Genomic DNA, 27,826 nt, shown 5'->3' with positions numbered 1-27,826 from the left:
AACACCTATAAATCAGTTTTTTTTTTCTAGACACCATGGAACCTGTTAGTAATTTATACCTAAGCAGAGTATTTCCACAGCATTCTTAACATACTTTTACTCCATCATATAGATTGTCATATTGTTGCAAGTAATGAACTTATACCATAATGTAGGAGGTTGAATCATAAGAAATTAGTGCTTTTGGAGATAAAAATAGCCAGATATTGGCACCAATTTAATAGGTGAAGAATGATTGAATATTGACAATTTTGTATTTGCTTTGAACTTTATTATTATCAGCTGATTTATTCCCCTACATTTCTCATGATTTTAGAAATATACCAGAATAGTCATCAGGCAAGCATAACTTTGCAGGTTTGCTTAAATTTAGAGCCAAGATAATTAAGAGTTCCAGTTTCTTAGAACTAAATTTCTTGCATTGGATCTTTTACCTCTTTGTAAGCCTGAGCTCCGTATACTGCATCACATTCCAGTTGGCAGCAAATAAAAACAATTTCTCAGAGAATTGAACCTTATCTTCTGGTTTCTGCTAAATACAGATAATCTTAGGATGTATACCTGAAGGAAGCCAAACATCCTTGCTATTAGTCTCTTCCTAGCATTTAATCACATCCTTGCTTCTTTACTATCCTTGAATTTGAATGGCCTGGCTGGATAATTTAGAAGGAAGAGGGAACCTTGGATATGACATTAGACCTTCTCAAAATCCCAAACATTTTAAAGGGCTTGAAGAACATTTTTATTGAAGAATATTTTTCATCTCATCTGATCTCTGAGGCTTTTGTATCTTAATAAATGCAAAGCCACCCTTATAACTTAGATTACCACATATAAACTAATATTCAAAATACTTTTCACCATGACTTCAATTTTCCCCTTTTAGCTGTACAGAAGGTACATGAAACACCAAACCTACCAGATGAAGAAGGAAGAAAACCTTCCTTCTGTTCCCTTCTATATTCCCCAACATTCCATTCCTTTCCTGATTTGTGTCTGATCAGCAAAGCTGTGGAAATATTAAGCCTGTAAGGAGAGCTGGCATGTACAAAACCTGTGCCAATTTCTTAAATCATACCCAACTGCTGGGCAATGTTGTAAATCCTCATCCTTTAAAGGAAATTCCATAATGGATTAACATGATGAGTGTCAAATGTTTACAAATGGCAGTTCAAGTACCTTGATGCCTGGTGTTAATATAGTTTGGAAAGAAAGGATATTACTTTACACACAAAGGGTGTGGATGAAATAAGCTCCTTTCCAAAGTATAATAACTAAAAAATGTCAATGAGCATTTATGATACTGTAGACCTTTAAGAATTTCAGCTCTAAATAAACTGATCTGACTCATGGACAGGGGTTTTGGCAGAAGTAGGGCTGTCTAATATGCCTGACACTGATTAAAAACATTCTAAATCCTGATGTATCTATGCTTACATCATTGCCAAAATGATTCATCTGTGTAGGATATATTCTTATTGCCAGAGATGTCACGTATCGTCTTGGCTACAAACACAGAGTCACATCCCATTATGGTGAACTCTCAGAGTTTATCCAAATCCTTTCCTATTCTGGAATTTTGTCAGGTTAATACGGTTTGACACACGTGGTCTTAAAATTTTCCATTCTAAATCTGCTGCCATTTTGGCATTTGGTTGGGTCTGGCCTTAAGTGACCGGCATCACACTGAGAATGTTTAGTTTGTTGAATTTTAAATCTATAATTGTGTATCACATTATAGACCTATTGTCGGCCGAGGAAATTTCATCTGGAAAGGACAAAGAGATTTTTTTCTAAGATACCTTTCCTTCTAAAAGAAGCCATATATTTTTTAAAGTTTTATTTGACTGTATACCACAGAAAATCAAGAAGTTTTGCTTAAATCTGCTTAGTTTAAGCATAACCATTTGATGCTATATATGGGCAAATTTAGAAACTGGACAAGTTTCCTGAGTCACACACTGCAAAACCCTTAGCACCACATTTCTTCTTGGTCATTTGAAACATTTATTGGCATTTTAGGACTGGTCATCGAAAAAACAGAATTAAACATTGATCCTGAACACAACATTTATGAACGTTCTCTTGCTTAGATTTCATTTTACAATCAAATCTGAGAACGATTAGTTTATCTGAGAAATACAGAAGGGCTGCTGCTGCTGCTGCTGCTGCTGCTGCTAAGTCACTCCAGTCGTGTCCGACTCTGTGTGACCCCATAGACGGAAGCCCACCAGGCTCCCCCGTCCCTGGGATTCTCCAGGCAAGAACACTGGAGTGGGTTGCCATTTCCTTCAGCCATCCTAAATCCAGGTGCTGCTGGCTTTACGAGCGTATTAAGCACCCATTACATGGTGCAAAGTATTTATTGCAAATGGGCCTCAGCTACTAAAACACATCGCTTCCTTTCATGTTGTGACTAAGTAATTTGAGATCTCTTTGAGCTGAAAATGTACAGAAAGGTTGTCTACTGACTGTCAGCAAGGAAAACTGCCACCAAATCAATGCATGTGACATTCCTCACAAATTACAAACAAGGGTTTTTTGGGCACTGCAGCGCTTGGTCTTTTTCACTACAGATGCTAGGTTTTTCTGAGTTGAATTCATGTGAAATTCACTGATACTAGGTCTTGGTGGAGTTGTGGTACTACTCATTCTGAATTTGTCTTTTAAAGATGCTCCCTGGCTAACAGCGTCTTCCCATCTATCTCTTTCATCCCTCCCCATACCAGTACTGTCTGGTGTATTCCTTTTTGCATTGAGTTTTGCTTACAATATTTAAAACTTCTTTAAAAAGGACAAAAATCAATTTTAAGAGATTTGAAATACTGTGATTTCTTTTACTTAATAAAATTCAAGATGTTTTGAATATTTAATTTCATTTTTACTTACAATGAAATTGATTTTTAGTGAAATTAATAGGAAGAAGTTTTGAATGTTACTGTTATGTTTTGCTTAAAAATTAATTTTAAGAAGCTCTAAATATTGTAGTTTTACTGAATGCAATTAGTTTTTAGGAAGTTTTAAATATTTTACCCTTCTTTGAGCTCACCATAACTACTTAAGAGTGTCAAAAACCAGGAATGATACTTCTGTTTCTAGCCCTATCATCTTTTTTCCTCACTTAAGAACCTGTCTCCCTTCAGTTTCCTGTGAACCCTTATCCCTGTTTATCTTCCTCCCACAGAAACAATCACAGCAAAAAACATTGTATTTTTAAAATGAAAAGCTAAAAAAAAAAAAAAACAAAAAAACCCCCCACCCCAAGCATGTGACTAATCATGAGCAAAACATCTTAATTTAAATCTTGACTCAACCCTCCGTGGAAGCTCCTCACAGCCACTCCTTACTCAGGCTGCAAGGAACCGCCCTGTATTCCACCATCAACCCATATCATCTTGAGGTTATTTTAAAGAGGCAAGTTATGCTGCCATCTTAGCAGACTGAATTCAGGAGGAAGTATAGCAGCCTCCTCCTCTGCTGTGTTCGGCAGAGATGAGTAAACCAATCTGGTAAATTCATAGCTCTCTCAGTCTCCGCACAGTATCCCACTTTTCCACAAAAGCTACTAGTATATGTTTATTGCTTGGGTCTCAGTTCCTGCAGAGCATGGAGTAACAGTGAAAGTGAAAGTTGCTCAGCTGTGTCCAACTCTTTGTGACCCCATGGACTGTAGCCTGTCAGGCTTCTCTGTCCATGGAATTCTCCAGGCCAGAATATTGGAATGGGTAGCCATTCCCTTCTCGAGGGAATCTTCCCAACCCAGGGATCAAACCCAGGTTTACCTGCATTGCAGGCTGATTCGTTACTGGCTGAGCCACCAGGGAAGCCCAAGAATACTGGAGTGGGTAGCCTATCCCTTCTCCAGCAGATATTGGAATGGGTAGCCATTCCTTTCTCGATGGAATCTTCCCAACCCAGGGATTGAACTGAGGTCTCCTGCATTGCAGGCGAATTCTTTACCAGCTGAGCTACCAGAGCAGAGCATGGAGGGCAGCACATAATTCTGTGGCCCCACCAGCCCCTGCATATTATCATTTAACCATCATGCAGCTAAGATGGCCTGAGTAAATTCCTTTTTTTCCTACTACCCCTAAACAGGGCATCAGGCATACTAATGAACTCAATCAGAGTTATTTCTCAGCCAGTGAGAAATGCCACTTCATTTGTCATGTCAGTATCTGATTCCAAATGACATTTTAATTTTGCTAAAGGAATTGATGAGAAGTTGCCAAAGAAGAGGGAGAAGCTAAGTGTTTGGATCCTTGGCCCATGAGAAACTCGGTATCAGGCTTGCTGGACCTCTGCCATCATCAATATCAGATGGACAGAGCAACTGATGTTATATTATGAGCACTATGGCTTTATGTATACCAGAATATCCATGAGGAAATTTCTGCAGCCCCCAAGAGACTACATAATAGGATTCATTTTAAAATATTCTCCTGAGTTCATAGCAAAGACAAGAAAAAGTTACCTTCCTGTTTATGTCTCCTATTTATGTCTCGCTTGTTGTCTTCAGAGTTCTTGTCCACTGACCATATCCTTCCGTGTGATGTTTGCGTCCACCCTGCCCATCGAGTAGGGAAACCAAGGGCTGGTGGACACTGTTGGTGCCCCACTCGTGGCCCTCCCAGTCCTCATTCTTGAGCTCACAGAAGCCTTCTTACTCCAAATACTGGTAACCTGAGAGATTTCTCCAGCTTCAGGAATGTGATCAGTCTTCCCCGGGAAGTGCTGGGGAGTTAATGACCCAGGGGAGAACCCTCAATGAATCATACATAGGGTTTCTGGGTCCATACTGCAGCTTGCAGACTCCTTACCCCTCAAGGACACCTCTGAGGTCTTTCCAAGGTCCCCAGTGGGACTGAACCACAGATGGCCACAGTGGTAACCTATTGATTAACATACTCTGGATCGTCTTTCTTCCCCGTCTCATGTCCCTGCTTCCAGGTTGGGGTCTCCCGGGCTAACCTCCCCAATAAACTATTTGTATCCAGATCCTTATCTCAGGGTCTGCTCCTGGGGAAGCCCGACCTAAAACACTGGTGCACAGAGATTAATATCTCCTGAGTTTAAATTAATATCTACAGCTACTTCATGGAGGGCCAGGGCTGGAAGCCAGGGCTTTGGGCTTCCGGCACATGGACCAGATAAGGTTGCTTCTCGAGACTCAGCACCACCTTACAAAATTGGTCCCAGGGCTCTGGACTAAAGGAAGATGCTATAAATGAAATAAAGTTGTTAGACAGCTGCTCCTGGCCTTTCAGGAACCCTGTCACCACCATAAGAAGGAGGAAATAGAAGGAAAAAAAAAAAGGACAGTAATTACCTAGCATGATGAAAGGGACTCCCAGGAAGGTGGAATTGTATTTCCCACCAGTCAGATTGATGATCCCAGCCGCGGTGAGGGTGGCGAGGCTTATGGTCACCAGCCCGAGCAGGCCCAGCCAGGGTTTGCTGCGGACGCAGTCTTGCATGGAGCAGCAGAGGATGGCCATGGTGACCACCAGGATCAGGCTGGTGACCAGGTAACGTTCCGATACACGGCTGGTCTTCTGGAAGTCTTCCCTCAGCGAGGAGGATGTGTAAGGGTACATTTTGACTTTGCTGTTAGATTTCTGGAACAGTCGGACGGTGTCACAGAAGCTGGACTCCCACCTCTCCGCCACCATGTCGTTGAGACTGTTGATGGACTGCAGGTAGTAGGTGAGCTGGACGGCCTCTGCGGATTTCACTCGATCCTTGCTGTGCACAGTGACGCCTCCCAGCTGGTGCCCATTATAAACTGCCCTCCCATCTTTTAAGTGAGTGATCGGGTACGTGATAGCAAAATTGGTCCGGTTGGTGGCCCGAGCATTCTTTAGCTCCTCTAGGACATGCACGATGTCGTCCACAATGCAAGTCTTATCGTTATTCAGGATACAGATGTGAGCAAATGTGTAATTAAATCCAGGCCTTGGAACCTGGATCCTGGTCACAGCAGCATGCAACTATGGGGGAAAAAAATGAAAGTCAGTGTTGATGACCAAAAATAAGACATTCCTAACTGACAGCTCTGTGGATCCAAAGGTCTCTATTTTTTTGTAGAGGAAGGGAAAGGAAGTCACTCATGCCATCTCCAAGCTAAAGAGTTCAAAAGAAATGTTAGGACCTTACATCAGAAGTAAGTAGTAAGGATGTAAGACATCCATCTGACTCAAGGGCCTCCTAGCATGGTCCCTGGACCAGCAGCATCAGCACCACTTGAGGACTTGTCAGAAATGAAAATTCCCAGGCCCCATCTCAGACCCGGTAAGTCACACTCTCTGGGTTGGGGCCTGGGAATCTGGGTTTTCACAAGCCCTCCAAGGGAGGCCGATACAGCTAAAGTTGGAGAAGCACCAGCATTATTTCTCCACGTTGTATTTTTAAGTGTGATTCAGTGGGTCTGTAACTATCTAAGAATCTTAACAGGTTCACCATTCAGTCTCCTCCTTGAAAATGTAATGGCAAAAGTGAACTAAAGCACAATTCCAAGCACTTGTGCTTTGTCCTATGTAGGCCCATCCCTTGTGGCTGATTTGGAGGGCAGTGAAGTGATTTCCCCATTCAATGCAATCACTCTGAGGCATACAAGACAAGCAGTTCACCTTGAGGATCTTCATAGTCCTGCTTCTACAGGAAGGGGGCTGTAGCTGCAGAGCTTGGCTGGGGTACAGGGCAGTCGTGCTAAGGTAGCACAGAAGGATTTATTCTGTGAAGCTTGCCCTAAGTCAAATTTGCCATGCCCTGGTTCTGTATGCCTGTGATCCAGGTGTCCATGGGAATACAGACACTCATGTAAACATCACCTACTACATACCAGGCACAGTTCCATGCCCTTCATACAGATTATGTCATTTAATCCTTACAAGAAACTCTGCAGTAGGTACAAGTACCTGCCTAGTGTTACAAATGAGGAAACTGAGGCACAGAGAGGCAAGGTCACCTGCCCAAAGTCACACAGAGCTGGGCTGTCCCAGGCAGTCTGGCTCTAGCACTTGTCCTCCTAGCTCCTTGCCAGACACCTCCAGGTTGTCAATGCCAGCAGCTGGATAAATCCTGATTTGAGGCTTTTACCACCCCACCCTAAGAACTTACAAGTGCTCCATCAAGTTCAGATATGTAGGAACATATGTATTCTGTGGTCTAAGGTGAGAAAGTAAGGCCTTCTCCCTGTGAAAGGAGGCCAGTTCCCAGAATGACGCCAGTGGTGGCCATGTGAACTACATGAGCACACCCAGGGCCATGCCCAGCGCAGAGCACTCTCCTGAGCAGAGCTGCCCATTGTCCCACACCTGCTGAGTGGAGAACACTCCCTATAGACAGGGGGTGTGATCCTCACACCTAGAATTGCCATGCTGTTGCTGCACCATTGTGACTCATAACCTTCTGCATGTCTCCACGACCCCGATAGATTTGCTCTGAAATCTGCTGTGGCTGGTTTATTTGCTAAGACATTTTGCTGTGCATGCCTGTGCCAGGGTGAATGGGATATTGATTATGGTTTTAGAAAATGTCGGAGGGGCACCAGCTGTCAAAGTCCTTTAGTTTGTGCAGAGCATGAGTTGTTAATCCTAATTCTCAGTGCCTCCTCCCTCACATCTCCTCATAGGCCAAAACCCTGAGGTTCAGGAAACACTTCACTGTATTACATTTGGCTGAAATATTCTGAGTCCTTTCCTAAACACACACACTCACACACACATGCAGAGTTGATGTCCCAGAGATACCTAGGAGACTGTTTTCACAAAACTCTAACCATATGCTAAATTTTTGTTTTGATGCTTTGGGATTGAGGAGGAGCAGAATGACTCAAATGGTTTTAAACATCGAAGAGTGTGTTTAGACACACCGAGAGTGTGTTCTAAGCTTGGTCCAGTGAGTTTTGATTAAAAGAACTCCTAACTAAAAAAGAAAATCCCCAAATATGAAAGGTTACTGTGGAGGAGGGAAGAACCAAGAGGAATTTAGTGACAAGAGAGAGTTAAAAGAAAGACTTTGGGGGAAAGATTCAGAATAGGCTAGAAAAGGAGTGGTATTGAAAGCATGCATATGTGTAATATTTAGTGCATTGTTTGTTCCCATGAACGGTCTAATAAATCTCCCTTGGAGTGATTACTAAATATGTCAAGAGAAAAAGATTGCCAAATAAGATGGTGTTAAGCCACAGGGCTGAACCCAATTATAGCAAGGGGATATTTTCCATCCATTCTCTGAGGCGACCATGCCACGCTGGGTGGGGAGTTGTAAACCATTTAGTGATCTGGCAGCTCTGCAGATCTACTGCTGGGACCTCTGGGACCACAGACCAAAGAAAGCAGACACACTGTTAACCCCTGTACCACCAGCACATAGGAGGGAGGCTTGGAAAGTGAGAACCTCAGTGAAGTTAGAGAGGGGAGGTTTTTTAACTCTCAGTACCAGAGCTGCTGTGGGATTCACCTGCTTTGAATTTCTGAAGGGCAGGTGGGTAGAGCATGTGTCACTCTCGCTTCTCAGTGGCAGGGAGATGCTGGGTGACAAAGCAGCTAGAGACGGGGTGTTGGCTGAAGCCATCCACCTGGCAGGGGGAGTCTGTGTGATTCTCCTGGGGGTAAGAGGGGAGTGGATAGTGAGAGGCTTGGGAAAGGAGAGTGGAGATTCCCTCCTGGGACTTCTGGAGTGTGTGGCTCTTCCAGGAGCCATGGGCAGACACACTGCACATGCTACTTGGACTTCTTCCTGTATAGCGTTTTAGAATGCCCCAATTTACTTTCCTAAAGGAGCCCCACTCAGGACAGCAGACACATTAGTAGATGATCTTAGTCCATTCACAGGGGAAAATGGAAACCAGAGATCACAGCTATGTGTTGGCGTCATTGATCTATACTTACTTTAAATTTCTGTACTGGAAAAGAAAAGCAAGATGAAAATGATGACAAGTTAGTTTACATCTTAGCCTTTAAATAAAGTTTTGCTCTTAGGGGCAAAAGCGGGAAAGAAAGATAGGAAAACATCAAGGCGTGATAGTGAAATGGTTACCAACATACCTCAGTCTACAGAATGGACAGTCTCAATTGCTGCAAGCTTATTATTAGTTACAGACCCTTGGAAAAGAAAAGGAGAGGGAAACATCATGAAGTAATAGTCCTGACCCTTAATATAGTCTGGATCTGTCATGTGGCTCAACATAGAATCCATGTTTCTATAACTCTGTATAGATTGTTAGATTATCAACTCAACACACGTTTAATAAGTACTCATTAAATCTACTGTGTTGTCAATAATAGGATAAATCCCCTGAATTTAGGGTTCTCACACTTACATATGAAAACCACATAAAGGATCTGATGTCCAAAACAAAGGAATGATCCTAACAATATACAATGCCAAGCACTCTGGCAAAGTGTAATCCAGTGTCAGTCTTGATCACAATATGTTTATTGTATTTGCTGCCAAAGAGGCCAGTGTTTGTACATGTGTGTGCTCAGTTGCATCTGACTCTCATGATCCTATGAACTGTAGCCAACTGGGCTCCTCTGTCCATGGGATTTCCCAGGGAAGAATAGTGAAATGGGTTGCCATTTTCTTCTTCAGGGGATCTTCCTGACCCAGGGATCAAACCCATATATACTGCATTGGCAGGCGAGTTCTTTAGCACTGAGCCACCTGGGAAGCACCTCAAAGAGGCCAGACTGAATGTTAAATTGAGATTCATTCTAAGGCTCTGTTTAAATTGTTATATTCTTTGCTCTCATTACCCTTCAGGTTAATAATGATGATAGTAATAGTAACTAGTCTGCTTCAGTTCAGTTCAGTTCAGTTGCTCAGTTGTGTCCGACTCTTTGCGACCCCATGAATCATAGCACGCCAGGCCTCCCTGTCCATCACCAACTCCCGGAGTTCACTCAAACTCATGTCCATCGAGTTGGTGATGCCATCCAGTCATCTCATTCTCTGTCGTCCCCGTCTCCTCCCGCCCCCAACCTTTCCCAGCATCAGAGTCTTTTCCAGTGAGTCAACTCGTCTCATGAGGTGGCCAAAGTATTGTAGTTTCAGCTTTAGCACCAGTCCTTCCAATGAACACCCAGGATTGATCTCCTTTAGGATGGACTGGTTGGATCTCCTTGCAGTCCAAGAGACTCTCAAGAGTCTTCTCCAACACTACAGTTCAAAAGCATCAATTCTTTGGCGATCAGCTTTCTTCACAGTCCAACTCTCACATCCATACATGACCACGGGAAAAACCATAGCTTAGTACTCTCTATACAGTTTTCAAATTTTATTCAATATAAGACTTTATGGAAATGGTTAAATCATTATTTCCATGTTATAACTGGAGCAACTGAGGCCTAGAGAATCTATACCAGGACAGCTTTAGAACTTTAGTGAGGATGAAGAGGATGTTGGGAAGAATGAAGAATTGTCTGCCCACCTGGTTCACATGACTTGATGTGACTGAGCTGTAGGGCAGCTGCACCTGGGTTTATGGGGTCCATTGAGAGAGACCAGAAATAATCCAAAGAGCCAACTTCATAGGCAGCAACGGAACGTGGTGATGTGAACAAGTAATGAAGAATGGGTTTGAACGTACTGACTTTGCTTATTCTTCATCCAGCCCTCTTCAGTTGCCAAAGAAAACGTTTAAAACAGACTTACCAAGCAAAGAGAACCGTGGGGCATAATGGAATTCAGTAATAAGTTTTGAGTTGAAATCTGGCTTTTGCTGCTGAGATAGGAATGTCAGAGACCCTAGGAATGTCACTCTACTTCATATCTCATATTTTTCAGTAAAAAAAGGAGGTTGGTCCCACTAATCTCTGCGGACAGACCATTTGGTTCTAACATGACATAATTCTAAGATGAGTGACATCCGCAAAGTATACAATCAGATCCTCAGCAAGAGAAAGTTAACTCCATAAATATCAATTTGAGATTTATTATAGCTGCTTGAAGTATGCTTTTTCAACACACTGAAGTACTTTTTAGGTCAATGACAGATCTGATAGTAGATGGAACCCAGAAAGAAAACCACATGGTAGGGAAAAATAGGTTTACTGGAGAAAAAAAAAAAGATTCCCTCCTCTGAGTGATTTCCCGGGCTGGGGAGGCACTGACTCTTATAATCCCCTTCTGCCAGAGCCTGGGACAAAGCCAGTGTGGGCTGCTGGGCACGACAGGCCAGAGTCTCATTTCCTCTCTGCCTCTCCTTGGCACAGGCAGATCTTCCTCAGAAGACAGCAGGGGCACCTTGTCGAGGAGAGTACAGAGGGATCCGGGAGGAAGTGTCTGCTCCTGAGTGGTAATTAACATAGGAAAAATACCTGTGGGTTCAGAAGAGCTCTTCTGACACCTTCTAGCTTTTTTTTGTATTTGTTTCATTTGTTGAAAAGGGGGGACAGATAAAGGTGGAAGGCCATCCTCCCAGGCAGGGCAATTAACACCCTCTGCTGTTTCCCAGAAAGCTCAGCTGCACCGTGCCTGTGAGGAGGGTGCAGGTCCCCAGGGGTATCTGGTGACACCACCTTTATGGGCTGCCTTCCTTTCCCTATCTCACCTTGCTGCTCCCTCCATTTGCTACTCCCAAATAAGCTGCTCACGGGAAAATAGTTGAAAAGAGGAAATTGTTGGTTTGCTTGTCTAACCTAACCTACATTTTTTGCCCCCAAATATTTCCTTTGACGTGACACGAGATCAAAATTGCTTCAGAATGCTTTCAAGGAATATCAGGATTTCACCCCCAAGTGAAGCGTTTTATTCACTGAACCCCTCCAGATTTCATGCCTTGATCAGGGTTGATATTCTACCCCTGTGAAGGGGGTCGGAACAGACTGGCAAGGTGTTCTCCCCGAGGACACAAGAAAACACCTTGAAGTGGATGGGTCTGGTCGCTGCAGTTCATCAATTACGCTAGTTCCCTCGGTGTTCTGTTCTGTAGCTGCATGATCTCACTCTCACCCACTCTCTTTCCTCTTCTTTTAATAGAAATGCATTACATCAGAACATCAGTCGCAAGTTGGGGATTGTTACTGTGATTCATTTGTAGTGCAGCCAAAAGCAAGTTAGTCATCCCTTAATAAGTGAACAGAAATATCATTCTGCCTTTGAAACATAACATGTTCAGAGGATGCCGAATTTAAGCTGTGGATATAGCTAAACAAATGTCTATCCACACGATTCCTCTACCCATGCGTGCCCGCTGTCATGTGACCTGCTCCAGTGACAGGAGACAAGTGGTCACCTTTGTCAGTACTGCAGAGCCAGTGCAGGTCTGAGAGAGTGGAATGTTTCTGTTTTTCTCCTTGTTTTACCAGGGGGTAAACACTGTAGGCTGGAAAAGTCTCTGATGCTGGGAAGGGTTGGGGGCGGGAGGAGAAGGGGACGACGGAGAATGAGATGGCTGGATGGCATCACCGACTCTGTGGACATGAGTTTGAGTGTACTCTGGGAGTTGGTGATGGACAGGGAGGCCTGGCGTGCTGTGATTCATGGGGTCGTGGAGAGTCGGACACGACTGAGCGACTGAACTGAACTGAACTGAAACACTGTAGGGGATGACGGAGAATGAGATGGCTGGATGGCATCACCGACTCTGTGGACATGAGTTTGAGTGAACTCCGGGGGTTGGTGATGGACAGGGAGGCCTGGCGTGCTGTGATTCATGGGGTCACAAACAGTCGGACACAACTGAGTGACTGAACTGAACTGAACTGACTGAAACACTGTACTGTGGGTGCTGACACTTTTAAAAGCCCCACATTATAATTCCCTGAACAGGTTGTTTTGTCTTTGCAGCTCTGACTGGAAAGACACTGTAGCTCTGGATTTGAAGCAAATAAATCTGAGATTTTCAAAACAAAGTATAGTCATGATGAAGGAAAAGACAACTGCAATATCTCATTGTGACTTTTGCCTGACTCCACGTTGCTCTGGATGAGAAAGAATGCGATGAACCACAGGTTCAATACTCTCTTTTTCCCCCATAGTCTGGGAGGAAATTTGATTTGTTCTTGACTATTAAAAAAATTCCTTGATAGGAAGACTCCTGGAAATCTGTAAAGTTAAACTTTCTGATTAGAGTGGTTATTTTTGAATCCTGCTGTTCTTACTTGACTTTCATGGTCAAGCTTAAACTCTTCTTGAGCAAGTTTGTGGGTCATGAGTTTTGCTAGGTAACTCTAAGAGAACAGGATGCTCTCAGAAATGGGAGAATGTTAAAGCTGATTGGCTAAGAGGCAAAGAGAAGTCCCAAAGAGCCAAATGTCTGGGGAACTGGCAACAACAGTTTTAGAATTTGGTCAGGAGATCACAAATAACTATGCAAGGGACAGGAAAACAAAAAGAACACCAGGGACATCTAGGTATGGAGAACAACTGTGAAGCTAAGTGGGAAAACTGCTGGATTGGGAGTCAGAAGAATTCCATTTGGGTCCCAGTTCTGGGTCTTGTTGGCCACAGGAGTTAGAGATAAATAAAAAATGAACTTTTGAAAACATATACCATGCCACTTAGCTGCCCTCAATTCTCCAGTGATTCCTCATCACGCTGAGAGCAAAAATCCAAGTTCCGACTGTAGCCAGCAAGATGAGACACTGCCCTGGGTGATTTCTCCGGATTCATATCTCATGGTGCCCTAGTTATATGGCCTTTGTCATGACTCTGCCTGGAACATCTTTCTTTCACTTCCCTCCTCAAATTTAATCATCTTCTCTGACCTCAGCCTGAATTAAAAAAAAACAGTGTCCCTGGCCATCACCGTCTTGGCTTAAGTTTTTCATGACACCTGTTATGATATGGCATTCCATGATGCACCTCTTTGTTTCTTTTTTCTGCTGGCTCCACTAGAATCGGTGTTTTACCATGTTGGAGTGTTTATCTCTTTGGTCCACTTCTACCTCTCTATTACCTAGGATAGTTCCTGGAATGTATACTCAATAGTTATATAGTATACATGTGACTATAATAATCTTGTGAGTGAGTAGATTTTAGTCTGTCTTATGGGCATGATGAGGGTCCATGAGGTGATAGATCTGCATGCATTTTGTAAACTCTGGAGGGCCACACACAGGTAGTTATTCTTCAGCAGGGAAGCATGGAGTGGCGAGTGTCTTCTAGCTGTCCAGACACAACCCTAAAATTGAGTCCCAGTTTTCCTGAAGGTTGTGATATTTCCTGTGATTTGACATCTTGTGCTTTAGTGGGAAGGACATGAGGTCAGAAAACCACCAGTTCAAACCCTGTCTCTTGTTCTAGCTATGAGACCATAGCAAACACAGATAGCTGCCCTGTCTCCTTACTACTTCAGTGCACACCAGCCCTCTTTCCAGCCTGATGTGGAAATAATGAGGTATTAACATACTGTCCCAATCCCAAGAGGCCTGGATTGATGACTATAAAAAGTTTGTGTATAAATAGCCCAGCTCCCTTGTCCCCCAAGGTAGGTTGACTCTGTGGCACATGTTCCTCATTGGCTCCTGGAGTTTCCCAGTGGGATTGGGCTCCAGTTGGCCACACATCCACCAGCTGGACAGTGTCCCCATAACTCACCTCTTCCCTTCCCTGTCTTACATGGCCATTCTCTGACCAGAGTTTCACAAAGTTGTATTCCAAGATACTACTCGCATCAATTTCTTGACTCTGAGACAACTTTGGGGGTAACCCAAACTAAGACAGCTATTTCAGGCATTTAATTCAGTTTCATTATCTGTAAAGGGGGGATAAAACCTGATCTCATAGGATCATTGTGAAGATTAAATGTGATAACATATAAAAGGTGTCTGATCTAGCATTCAATATTGGGTTAAATCATATGAAGTTGTCACTTCTATAGGTAAAACAGTGGGTCAGTGTTGGCAATTTTATGTGGCTCACCTAACTTTCAGTGAGGGTCTGTTCTTTCCCTGTTCTAGCCCCTCCTCTTTTCCAAAAGTCCTGTCAGAACCAGAGCTCCCTGTGGGGAAGGGGGAACAGATTTATATTTGGTTTCCAAGGGCCAGTTTGGTGGTCCCAGGACAGGCTTTTAGGAAAAAAACAACAGTTCTGGGCTAGAATATCAACTCATTCCTTTTCCATGAGGAGAAGTAAGGCTTGTAGATACTGTGGCCATAAGTCCCTCCATGAACTGCAATGCATGCTTTTAGCAGATTTATCTTAAGAGAAAAAATGCCATATAACCCACATCCTTGAAATATTTGAAACTGCAGATAATTAATAACAACATTAAATCTACAAAATGATGAACAAGTGTCTCCATCAGATGAGATCTTCGACAATTGTTTTTTTCCTTCAAAGGATTCACTGTTTCAAAGGGGCACTGAGCAAGGAAGAAGTTCCGCCTTATGACATGGTGATGGCACTCCTGAATGGTGGACCAGAGTGAGTACTTGATTTAGTTCATAAAAGAGTGTGCTACTTGATAGCAGTTTTTCTCCCCGAAATGTTTTTTTCTCTGTCTCCCAATCTGCTGACCTTATAAAGCTACTGACTTTAAAAGTCACAGGGGTGTTTCAGCTGCTGCATTCCTTTTTGGTATCTGAAAAGAGGTCCTACAGAGCAAATGGTTGATGTCATGACAATTTCTGTGATTCAGCTTGCCAGGGCTTTGACCTTTCTGGGAGGTGTGAATGTTGGTGGCCTAGTGTGGGTGCAATTGCCAGCCGTGACTCTTAGTAGATCTGGGATGCTGAACACTAAGTTGTTAGTAGCTCTTTCTGTGCCTCAGCTTCCTCATCAGTAAAATGGGGTCAGTCATAGGACCCATCTCCTTATGGTTGCTAGAGGATAAGTGAGAAACTGAATATAAACTACTCAATATGGTCTCTGACACACAAGTGGTACCCAGTATGGGTTTGCTAGCAAAAATGAAAATGAGCCAGAGAAAAACCCCTTTTCTATCCTCTGGCTTGACTTGTCCCCCTTAATATTTTTCTTTAACTCATAGAACTTCCTCAGTTGTTCTTGAAAAGTTGGCCAAAACGTTCATTCAGTTATTGAATATATTGTTCAATGAAGTTCTTGGTGAACACAAAAAATGCCTTATTTTTACTTAAAACCGAAGGAACTTTTTTTGGCCAACCCAATATATTCAATGAAATGTACAGGTGACAGATTTTTGCTCACATCTGTACTGAGAGACTAAAGAGTAAACAGGGTTAATAGCATGCATCAGTACAAATATCTTAAGAGGAGAGCTGGATGGTACACATTTATAAGTTGCTGCTGCTGCTGCGTCACTTCAGTTGTGTCCAACTCTGTGCGACCCCATAGACGGCAGCCCACCAGGCTCCTCTGTCCCTGGGATTTTCCAGGCAAGCATACTGGAGTGGTTTGCCATTTCCTTCTCCAATGCATGAAATTGAAAAGTGAAAGTGAAGTCGCTCAGTCATGTCTGACTCTTAGCGACCCCATGGACTGCAGCCTACCAGGCTCCTCCATCCATGGGATTTTCCAGGCAAGAGTACTGGAGTGGGGTGCCATTGCCTTCTCTGTGTTTATAAGTTAGCACTCCCTAATTCCAGATAAGCTCCCAGCCTAAAACCACTCCACCTTTTTCCATGTTAGCTCCCAGTTAGATTACCATGAGCATCCGACTAGGCTCTATGGCGGGTGGGCAAAAGAAGGAAACTAAAAGGTGTTAATTGCCTGCAAAGGATTGGGCTTTGTGAGAGATCACTGTCATACTGCATTTACAGGGGAGGAAACTGAACCTCAAGGAACTTATGTAACTTGCCCACAGTCACACATTTAATAAGGCTTCCCAGGTGGCTTAGTGGTAAAAAATCCGCCTGCCAATGCAGGAGACACAGGATCGGGAAGATCCTCTGGTGAAGGGAATGGCAACCCACTCCAGTATTGTTGCCTGGAAAATGCCATGGACAGAGGACTCATGGGTTGGCGGGCTACAATCCATGGAGTCGCAAAGAGTTGGACATGATTGAGCGCACATGCACACATTAAGACAATCAGCCCAGATTGAAATCCTGGGCTCAGAAGATTGTCCCCTCATGGGAGTTCTTTCAACAGTGTCAAGACTTGACCCCTCTTCTCTCTGCTTTGACCATCTGAATCTTGATAAACCTGTTTGGCTGTATTAGGCCTAAGCACAGTCAAGCCACAGGATGACACGGTTAGCAGCAGCTATGAATTAAAAGTGGTGATGATGTAACAAAGTCAAGGGGTCAAACATGACTGAGCAGCAGGACCCCAACGTGTACTGACCAGTGAGGCCAATCGAATGCCAGGTATCTGTGACAGCGACCTCAGAGGGAAGCCGCATTCTCGGTACCAGTTATAGGCACATTGCCCCGAGCTGGAGATGAGAACCACAGGTGTATGATGAAACAAGCGTCTCATCAGTCCAGATAGCATCCTTTGCATCCTGTGTGTTTTCTGTGTGACCCCAACCCTACCCCATACACACACACACACACACACACAGAAAAAGAAAAAAATATATTACAGAACATATTTGTGGAAAGAACTGGCAATTTGGGGATTTATTGCAAAATATCAGGTTGCAGCTGGGGGTTCCTATAGGATTTGGGTAGCATCCCTCCCCAAAGGAAGTTTAACATCAGAATATAAATGCTCTGTGAGGGCAGGGACTCTGTTTCGCTCCATCCCGTCTCCCTGGCACATAGAGGAAGCCCAGCAAAGCCATGCCACCTGAGCCTTCAATGTTTGTTTCTTCTTGCTGATTTATATTTTCTCTGGTGACATTGAATGATACTTCATTTGTACCCAAAGGCTACTGTGCTACATGCATATCATTTCCATCTTAAATAAACAGATGACATTGAATTTAATCCTGTCACTTACACACTGCAGACAAATGGCTGACCTCATTAGACAAATGGATACGGTTAGACTATAATCTACAAAATATAAACGCAAAGAAACAATTTAGGTAGGAGATTGGGTTCTGAAATAATTATGTGCTATGCTTAATTTTAGAGTAGTTAGAAGTTTTTCTAGTGTTTTTGTTTGTTTGATTTCTTTTTTTTGAGAGGGAAAAGTTTTTTTAAAACACAGAAAAGTTTAGAGACTAATATCAAAAACTCCCATGTACCTATATCCAGTGTCATGTCTGTTCGAAGATTCTGGACCTGCTGTTAATGCTGTCCATGGGTAGGGTGACCATATAATTTATCATGAAAACTGGAACACTTTTGAGAGTGCAGGGGAGGGGCAGTAATTTCTCAGGAACACCAGGCACAGAGTGGGATCATCACAAGCAAAGCAGAATGTTCTCCCTACCTGTGCAGTCTCAGAGGATGTGAGATGTTACTTCATCAGTTTACGCCTCACAGTGGCTTTTTTTTTTGGTTTTGGCTAAGTTGGGTCTTCATTGTGGTGCATGAGCTCTTCATTGAAGCATGTAGGCTTCTCACTGCAGTGGCTTCTCTTGTTGCAGAGCACAGGCTCTAGAGTGTGTGGGTTCAGGAGGTGTAGCATGCAGGTAGAGTTGCCCTGTGGCATGTGGGATTTTAGTTCCCTGACGAGGGATCAAACCCATTTTTCCTGCAGTGGAAGGCAGATTCTTAACCACTGGACCACAAGGGAAGTACTGAGATGGCAGTCCTTTGGTTTGCAGACCCATCACTGCTGATGGAACCTAGACTATTGCATGTGATGCTATCCTGTCATCAGACAGGCCTCTGGGAATCTGGAGAAACTCCTTCTGTCTCTTAACTACTTCCAATCACACCTCCCTTCCCAGCGTTGTGACTTCCTTCCATCCACGTCAAGGCTCTGATGTTTTACAAGATTCAGCTCTCACATAGCCCAGTTCTTTTCACTACTGCAGAGGCAGAATGCATCCATAGCACCCTTAGAACATTCCATCCACCTGCCCTGGGCACACTAACCTTGCTGGAATCCACAGAGCACTTCTCCTTGGTTATCTCAGTGATATGTGGCTTCATCCAGCCAGGAGCAGAGGTTGCTTTTATGTCCGAAGGTGTCACTCTGGGTAATTCTATCTTGATGTAATATGCCAGCAGTGGGTCACAGACTTGGCTGATAAAGTTTCTAAAAGGCTCCCAGATGTGAAGTCTGTGATGAGTCTCGGGCAGGTGACAGGTGGGAGGCCAGAGAATTTTTGCTTTGTTGGGAGTTAGAGGTCATAGAGAGAAATCCTTAGGCATTTGATCACCAACTAGAGCAATGGGCCATCTACTCAACAGGTACTAAGTCTCTATACTATGCTGGACATTAATATAAGCCCTGGGGAGGTAAAGAATATTACGATGTAATTTTATCCTCAATAAACTTAGAGTCTAGTGGAGGGACTTTAGACCAATTCTCAGAATTGGTTAGCAGAATGAAGTGTTACAATTCTGTGATAGGAGTAGCCAAAGGATGTAACAGGGGTACAGGGAGTCTAACACGTTGGGGTGTGTGTGTTTGTTTGTGTGTAGCCATGGTGGGGGGTGCAATGAAATACAAATATGGAGAGGAGATGGGCCAGATGATGAAGGCTCTTCCCATTCAACCATTTAATGCATATGCTTTAGTCACTGTTAGTAAATCTTACATCAAGCTATGTGAACAAGATAGATATGGCTTCATCCATGCCTGCCAATGCAGGAGACACAAGAGACATGGGTTCAATCCCTGGGTTGGGAAGATCCCTTGGAGAAAGAAATGGCAACCTACTCAGTATTTTTGCCTAGAGAATCCCCATGGACAGAGGAGCCTGGTGAGCTACAGTCCATGGGGTTGAAAAGAGTCAGATATGACTGAGCGACTAAATAAAAACAACAACCTACACAAACCTTGCTGACACCAGATAGATATGGCTTTCCCCTCATGGAACATCTACCCTATGGGAGATACAGACAAGCAGTGAGGCAATAACAAAATCTGCATGGAGTTCTAGGATGTGGGAAATACTGGATATTAAGGGAAGGGCACCTCTCCCAGGTAGCTCAGTGGTAAAGAACCTGCCATGATCTGCTGGATCACATGCCCTTTGAATTTCCTTCCCCTTTGTCTCACTACCCTGCATCCCTTCTGGTTGTCCTGTAACTCCCAAATAAACTACCTTTACTTGATTACTTGATTTCCAATACTTTGACCACCTAATGTGAAGAGCTGACTCACTGGAAAAGACTGATTCTGGGAAAGTTGAAGGCAGGAGGAGAAGGGGATGACAGAGGATGAGACGGTTAGATAGCATCACCAACTCAACAGACATGAGATTGAGCAAACTCCAGGAGATAGTGAAGGACAGGGAAGTCTGGTGTGCTACAGTCCATAGGGTCGCAAAGAGCCAGACACGACTGAATAACTGAACAAGAACAACAACAAAAACAACTTGATTTATTTTAAGGTCTGCTTCTGCCGCTAAGTCACTTCAGTCGTGTCCGACTCTTTGCGACCCCATAGATGGCAGCCCACCAGGCTCCCCCGTCACTGGGATTCTCCAGGCAAGAACATTGGAGTGGGTTGCCATTTCCTTCCCGAAACCAAGACATCTAATAATGCTCAAAGTGACTTCCCTGGTGGTCGAGTGGTAGATGTATCACAGGTTCTTAGTGTTGGAACCTCTAAGAGTCCAGCACATCTCAATGTAGGGGGAGGGAGTCCCAGATGCCACACTGCACTGCCAAAAACCAAATCAAAATCCTTCAAGAAGACACAGCAATCCTAATAATGCTCAAAGCCTCTGGAATTCATGTTTTCTAATATCCTCAAAACACCATGCCATTCTAAAACCACCCATCCCCCAGTTTCTTGTGTATTCAAGAATTGGTTGTCAAAACTCAACCCTTAGGGAATATAAGATCTTTTGAGCTTCTCTTCATATTGTCTTCTGATGGTGGAAACATTTCTTTGATGTTGCCAACTTGTGTGCAGAAGGTATGCAGCAAACATTTCTCAAGGGGCTCTGCTGTGTTCATAAATGTAAATGTCTGGATGCTGCCAACAGCACTTCTCCCTTGTCTGGGGCATAGTCCAGTCTTTTCATTAAGATTCAGTCCCGGGTATATTGATGACAAGAATGCACCATAACTCCTCAAGAAAGGACGAGGCCTGCATCCTGCCAGGAATGGAGAGCTATGAGATGACACGCTCTCTCATCTTTCTTCTTGCTGATGATAAAGGAAGCAGGCATTTCTTTATTTGAAAAAAAAAAAAGACCACTCAGAGACACAGTTAACAGCCTCTTTGCATCCTTCTAGAACATCTTAGCAGGTAAGGTCTTGGGCTTCAGTGTTCTCTGTTGACAGCAAATGCTGGAATATTGCCCAAGTTGGATGAGAGTCCCTATCTTTACATTTCTGGATTTCTGCTCTCACAGGGGTAGGTGTGTGGGAGAGACAGCTGATGTGTTCACTGGATTCCTTCCCAGGCAGTGATGTGCCTGGGGAGGATGTGCTGGTGGAGGCAAATTCTTTATGCATCGGCAACGCTGCCAGGACAGGTGTTGAAAGCCTCCATGATGGCGGCATGTTGGATGTCAGTAAAACTGAGCTGATTGGTCTGCCAAGATTCAGACAGCTTTCCTTCATGTTGGTCCTCACCACTGGGGAACACTCTGCACTACTGGGATGATGGTCATGTCTGCCTTAATTAACAGGGTCACTGAATAAAATGTGTATGTGTGTTCACTGTTCATTACTGAGGCATAACCTGTATACAGGGATGGGCACAAATCCTAAGTGTACCGCTCAATGAATTTTATATGTGCCTACCTATATAAACATTGCTCGGATCAAGACACTGAACATCCACAGCACCAGAAGGCCTTCTTGGGCCCCTTCTGGTTGGTACCTGCACAACCCCCGGAGGAAAGTTATTCTGACTTCTATCAACATTGATTACCTTTGCTTATTCTTGAGTTTCCAATAAATGGAATCAGGCATTATGTACAGCTGACCCCTGAGTAACATAGGTTTGAACTGCTTGGATCCACATACATTCAGGTTTTTTTCAGGAAATATCAATACATTCTATAGTACTGCATGACCTGTGGTTGGCTGAATCTGTGGATGCAGAACCACGACTTTGGGAGGTCAAACTGTAAAGTTATATATGGATTTTCTATCATGCTGAGGGTCGGCATCCCTAATCCCCATGTTGTTCAAAGGTCAACTGTACTCTTTTGTGTCTGCCTTCTTTGACTCAGACCGTGGTCTAAGATTCATCCATACTGTGTTATCTATAGTTTACAGTTTAATTTTTACTTCAGAGTATTTTATTGCATGAAACAATGCATTTGTTTCATTATCTCATTAGTGGACCTTTAGGGTTGTTATCAATACAACTGTAATGGCCATTCTTGTCTTTTCTCTCAGGTATACACAATGGTGTGTTAGTAAATGTGCAAAAGTAAGTTCTCTAACAAAAATAGCTCTGACTTGCACCATTAGTAAACAACCCCCACCATGGTCAATGTCAGGGGGATCTAGGACGTAGGAAGAGAAGTGCCAAGTTAGCTTTTAGGAGCCAGCCTCAGCATACCACTGGGTATAGAGACCCAGGAGAAGTTCAGAATGGGATATATTTAGTTGAATGGGATATATTTAGTAGGCATATATTTAGTTGAAGTCTTCCAAAGTGATTGTACAATTTTACATTCCCACCATCAATGTATACAGGTTCCAGTTGCCCTGTATCCTCAGCAACACTTGGATTTCCCATCTTTAAAAGTTGTATCATTCTGGTGGGTATGTGTAGTGGTATCTCACTTTGGTTTAAGGTGCATTTCCATGATGTCTGAAGCCGAGCACCTCTGCATATGCTCACTAGCCATGTGGCTGTACTCTTTCCCAAAGTGTCCCTTCAAGCTGTTTGTCCCTTTGGTTATTGGGTTGTCACATCTTTATTGATTTGTTAAGAGAATATTTCGGAGAAGGCAATGGCACCCCACTCCAGTACTCTTGCCTGGAAAATCCCAGGGACGGAGGAGCCTGGTAGGCTGCAGTCCATGAGGTCACTAAGAGTCAGACATGACTGAGCGACTTCACTTTCACTTTTCACTTTCATGCATTGGGGAAGGAAATGGCAACCCATTCCAGTATTCTTGCCTGGAGAATCCCATGGGTGGCGGAGCCTGGTGAGCTGCCGTCTATGGGGTCGCACAGAGTTGGACACGACTGAAGTGACTTAGCAGCAGCAGCAAGAGAATATCTAAGTTCAAGACAAGTGGGGCTGACTGTAAAGAAAGCCAAAAAGAAGTGCTCAGGGGCAGCCTGGCATGCTAAAAAGAGCCTGACATTGGGGTCACACAGACATGTGTTCATATCCAGCCAAATTGGTGACCACCTGGCAACGTTGAGCATATCTCCTTCTTGAGCCTCAGTTTCCACATCATCAAAATGGGCTTACTATCTAGAGTGTTGCTGATTTCTGAATGGGACAATGAAGACAGAGTGCCTGGCAGAGAGACATATCACAGGTTCTTAGTGTTGGAACCTCTAAGAGTCCAACACATCTCAATCAGAATGTGAATCTGGCATCTTAACCTGTGAGCTTCTATTCATGAGGCATGTGATGGTTTTAATGCCTAGAAATCCCATGTTCTTCCTGGCTGTCTAGTAGTGTTCCTGTCATAGAGCTACCACCTGTCTCCTGATGTAGGGTTTAATTCTTCGTGAGAAGTAGCATTTCTCTTTTTGTGGGAGGCACGATGGCAAGGTTTACTAAACACAGTATTCAACGGTGCTTTATTTGATGTGAGGCGTGAAGCTTCTGCAGGGCACTTTTTAGAGCAATACTCTGTTTAGAGGGAGAAGTTGCTGTGGAGCAGGAATAATAAATGAGCAAGTGAGGCTGATTTGGAAAGGGCTGCAGAGTGAGTGAGCAGCCTGGTCGTGGTCCCCAGTCCTCCCTTCTTGGTGGGGTGATGGGCTCAGCTCCTACATCACCTCCTCCAGGAAGCCTGCCCTGGAAATGCAGATGAGGTCCTCTCTGGTCCCCCTGCGTGTGGACACATCTATCTTCTTTCTGCTCTTTGAGTTTTATTCTTTGTTACAGCCCCATGCCCCATACAGTGCAGACACACAGTACTCAAGACAGAAATGTTCCGGACAAGCCAACACACTGTGTCCAATCGTCTTGGCATCACTAGCATGCATTAAACAGCTTCCATTTGCATGGCCTGAAACCTAGTTAAATATTGAGAAGTGATCAAGCAGGAGAACTACCTAGTTCTCAAATACTCAGGGGGTAAAAAGAAAACAAACCGAAAGGCAAACACACAGCAAGAGGAGCCAGAACATGTGGGGAGAGATGATGACTGTTACAATGAGCATACGTACTTTTATGTCTAAAAGTAAAGATGCTGTGACAATTTAAACACAAAACAAAACAGCACTGTAATGCCTTTCCAGCCCAGCTCTCAAGGGAATACCCAGGCAGTTACTAATAAAGGCAGTTCTAGAAAGAATAGGATATTGGAATTAGGAATAAAGAGATTTTAAATTCTCAGTCTATCGTTTCCTCTCTCATTTTTCAAGCTGAAGTGGCTGCATCAGAATCAATAGAAAATAGCCTTCTGATCTCAAACTAAGTTTGGGTTCATTTAAAACTTAGGCATTACTCTGTTAACTTGTAAATAACATACTTAGTAGAAAGCTGAGACATAAACACAGTAGTAGCCCTGTAAATGGCACCTTAGTGTTTTCTATCTCACATTAACCATTCAAATAACTATTATACTCTGCAGTGTGTGTCTTATATGTTATGAAGTGCTTCTGCATTATTACGGAATAATAGTGAGCTTTGGATAGTAGTGAGCTTTGTAACTTTTTAAGTTAAAAAAAGGGGCAGAAATATCTTAATGGGGAAAGTAGAAATGCTAAAAAAAAAAAAAAACCCAGACTGTTTTGAGATGGAAACGTATTCATGGTGTTTTGCACATAAGTTTATGAAGACAGAGAGCTCCCAGTAGGGAGCAAGGGACTCTCAGTGGGGAAACCCCAGATTGTTTTGAGGTGGGGACTGGTGGCTTTGGGGGGGTCACTCTAAAAAAGACAAACCATTAGCCTTTGGCTGCTTCTGACTCGAAGCTCTGAGGGCATAGTGAGTGCCCCTCGAAGCCCGTCCCTGGAATCTGGGGTTTATTAGCAGAGTGCTGACTGCAGAGGCTTCAACGCACCTGCTGCCCTGTTGGCCGAGGAGATTGCGGGGGAGGAGGAGTGAGTGTTTGGGTGAATTCCAAAAAACAGCCGCACCAACCCCAAAGGAGAGACTCGTTCAGAAGAAACTGAGAGCAGTCTCTGCAAAGATTTGGGAGAAAGGTGGGGAGGGGCATTCCAGAATATGTAGACAGGCCACCAGCAGTCAAGACGAGGACTCTCACCTTGTTCTCAAAGCATTGAGCCTAGCTTCCTGAAGATTTGTTTGTATAAATCCTTCAGAATTGGGGGTTAACAGAATGTTGCTGTTGTCGTTGGTTTTTCTTTCTAACTGAAGTATAATTGATGTACAACACTATGTTAATTTCTGCTGTTGTCGTTTTTAAATAAGCCGAAGTTATGTTTGGATGGCAGAAACGACTGAACTAAGGTTTTATTTTCATTTAAAAGCATATGCTTAGATAAGCCATGGGAATACAGCTAGGTTGCAAGGATAATGGCTTTACACATTTTAACTCAAGAGTTTTACAAATTTTACTCAAAACAAACGGGAGAGGACGGACTACCTCCCTAATTTATCCTGGCTGTCTCTCTGCTGCCTCCTCCTCATCCTCTGTTGGTTCCAGCACGACTGGATTGAAAACCTGTGAGGTTTACCCTGCACTTCCCGCCTCTTCAGTCGGAGCCAGCTGCTCTCAGCCCTGCCCATCTGAACCACCTGTGGAGTCCACAAACTCACATGCCTGGGCTCCCCTCACACCTTTCCATCAGCACCCCTTGGCAAAGGCTTTGGTATCTATCTGAAAAAGCTTCCCAGGGGCGGGTACACGCAGCCAAGGTTGACAATCCTAGAACCATTCATCAAAACCTGTTGATCTTCCCTCCCGGTCTCTCCAATCCGTCCTCTCGTGCTCTATTTCCATTGCTCCTGATTTGGTTCTAGCCCTTATCCTCTATCTGAATGACAGAAACAGGTTCCTAACTCATCTTTTTTGCTTTTAGTCAATCCTCCAAACTGCCACCAGATTTATTTTTCTAGAACACAAATCCCAACCTGTCATCCCTCCGCTTTAAATCCTCCAATGGCTCCGCTCCGAGTGAATGATGGAGCCTGCTTATTTCTTAGATGATGATGGAGAACAGCTGCTTCTTATCCTAGGCAGGCTTTCTCTTAGCTTAAAATGCTTTCTTTTTAACTTTTTATTTTAAAGTCATTTAAGACTCACAAGAAATTGTAGCTACAGTTCAGAGTTCCTATGTATCCATCACTCAGCTTCCCCCTAATGAAAACATCTTACATAACCAGAGTACACGATAAAAAGCATGAAACAGATTTGGCACAAGCCTGTTAACTACAGATGTTTGGATTTCACCAGTTTTTACATATACTGTGTGTGTATGTGTATGTGTGTGTGTAATACTATGCCATTTTATCATGTGAGCTTAATTAAGACAGTGGCAAAAGAATCTCATTTTGTATGTAGCAGTGGTGCTCAAGTCTGGTTGGACATTAGAAATTCCTAGGGGAATTTAAAAAGGACCCATGACTGGCCCTCCTCTATACCATGCTTCAATCCAGCGTTTCTCAGAGTTTAATATGTACACAACTCAGCTGGGGTCTTGTAACAACACAGATTCAGGTCTTGTAGGTTGGATGGAGCCTTGGTGGCATTGGCAGACCTAATAAAGTCCCAAATGCTGCTGCTGTTGCTGTCAGTATGTAGACCACGTTTCGAGTAGGCCACCCTGTTTTCAGACCAGTGGAAAGAGAATCCCTGGGTGTGAGACCTAGGCACGGTATGTCTGAATTCCTCCAGGATTCTACCATGTAGTCAGTGCTGAAAACCACTGAGATACGTGATGGAATTCTAAGGCCGTATCACCCTTGGAGATCACACCATCCCAGTCTCTGAACCATTCAAGGTCATTTCAGTCTCCTCTGATGAGCCATTCAAATGCCAGACAACTCTTGGAGTTAAGAAATCCTTGCTTTTATATGATTCATATTCTTCTGAAATTTAAATATACTCAGTGTGAATTCTAACCTACCTGGTGGTTCAAACAGTAAAGAAGCTGTCTGCAATGCAGGAGATGCAGGTTTGATCCCTGGGTCAGGAAGATCCCCTGGAGAAGGGAATGGCTACCCACTCCAGTATTGTTGCTTGGGAAATCCCATAGACAGAGGAGCCTGGCGGGCTACAGTCCGTGGGGTCACAGACTCTGACATGACTAAGCAACTAACAGCAGCAGTGTGAGCTCTCTCAACTTACCTCTCACTTGCACTTTAATTTCTTCTTTATATTGGCCTGTCCAAAAATTTTGTGTGAGTTTTTCCCTGAGATGTTACAGAAAAACCTGAACAAACTTTTTCACCAACCCAATACTTTTGCCCATCTCAAGAAAAAGGGAGGAAGAGATTGTCCTTTTACTTTCATACCCAAATTCCAGACAGACTGCCTCCAATTTACCACTTGGTCTCTTCATTCCCTTATCAACTGGCCTCCAAGCCCATAGTTATTATGGCAGAGGCTCACTTTCTTCAGCACTTGACAAGACTTCAGCTGCTGACCTTGGAGTATCTTGCAGAGAAAATCCCAAGCCATCAAATGGAAATTATCCACAACTGGCTGCCACTATATCTCTAAAAATACCCACATCCATCCGTTTCTCTCCTCCCCTCATGTGAAAATCAAGGCCATGACCCTCCCTCTAAGAGCAATTGCTACCATTGGGTTCTGGCT

The 27,826-nt window shown here is 43.6% G+C and overlaps 1 protein-coding gene across 1 annotated transcript in view; it reads right to left on the bottom strand.

Moving 5' to 3' along the window:
* The window catches only part of PTCHD1 (patched domain containing 1), a 52,889-nt gene that overhangs the window by 7,970 nt on the left and 17,093 nt on the right, over positions 1-27,826 (bottom strand). Inside the window, exon 2 of the mRNA XM_055393818.2 lies at positions 5,330-5,990. Coding sequence (XP_055249793.1) covers positions 5,330-5,990 — 661 coding nt within the window. The remainder of the gene's footprint in view (positions 1-5,329; positions 5,991-27,826) is intronic.

This window comes from Moschus berezovskii, chromosome X, assembly GCF_049115385.1.
Source record: "Moschus berezovskii isolate FMDL1 chromosome X, NW_MosBer_1.0, whole genome shotgun sequence".
NCBI classification, from domain to species: Eukaryota; Metazoa; Chordata; class Mammalia; order Artiodactyla; family Moschidae; genus Moschus; species Moschus berezovskii.
This window is presented reverse-complemented; position numbering and strand designations above follow the sequence as displayed.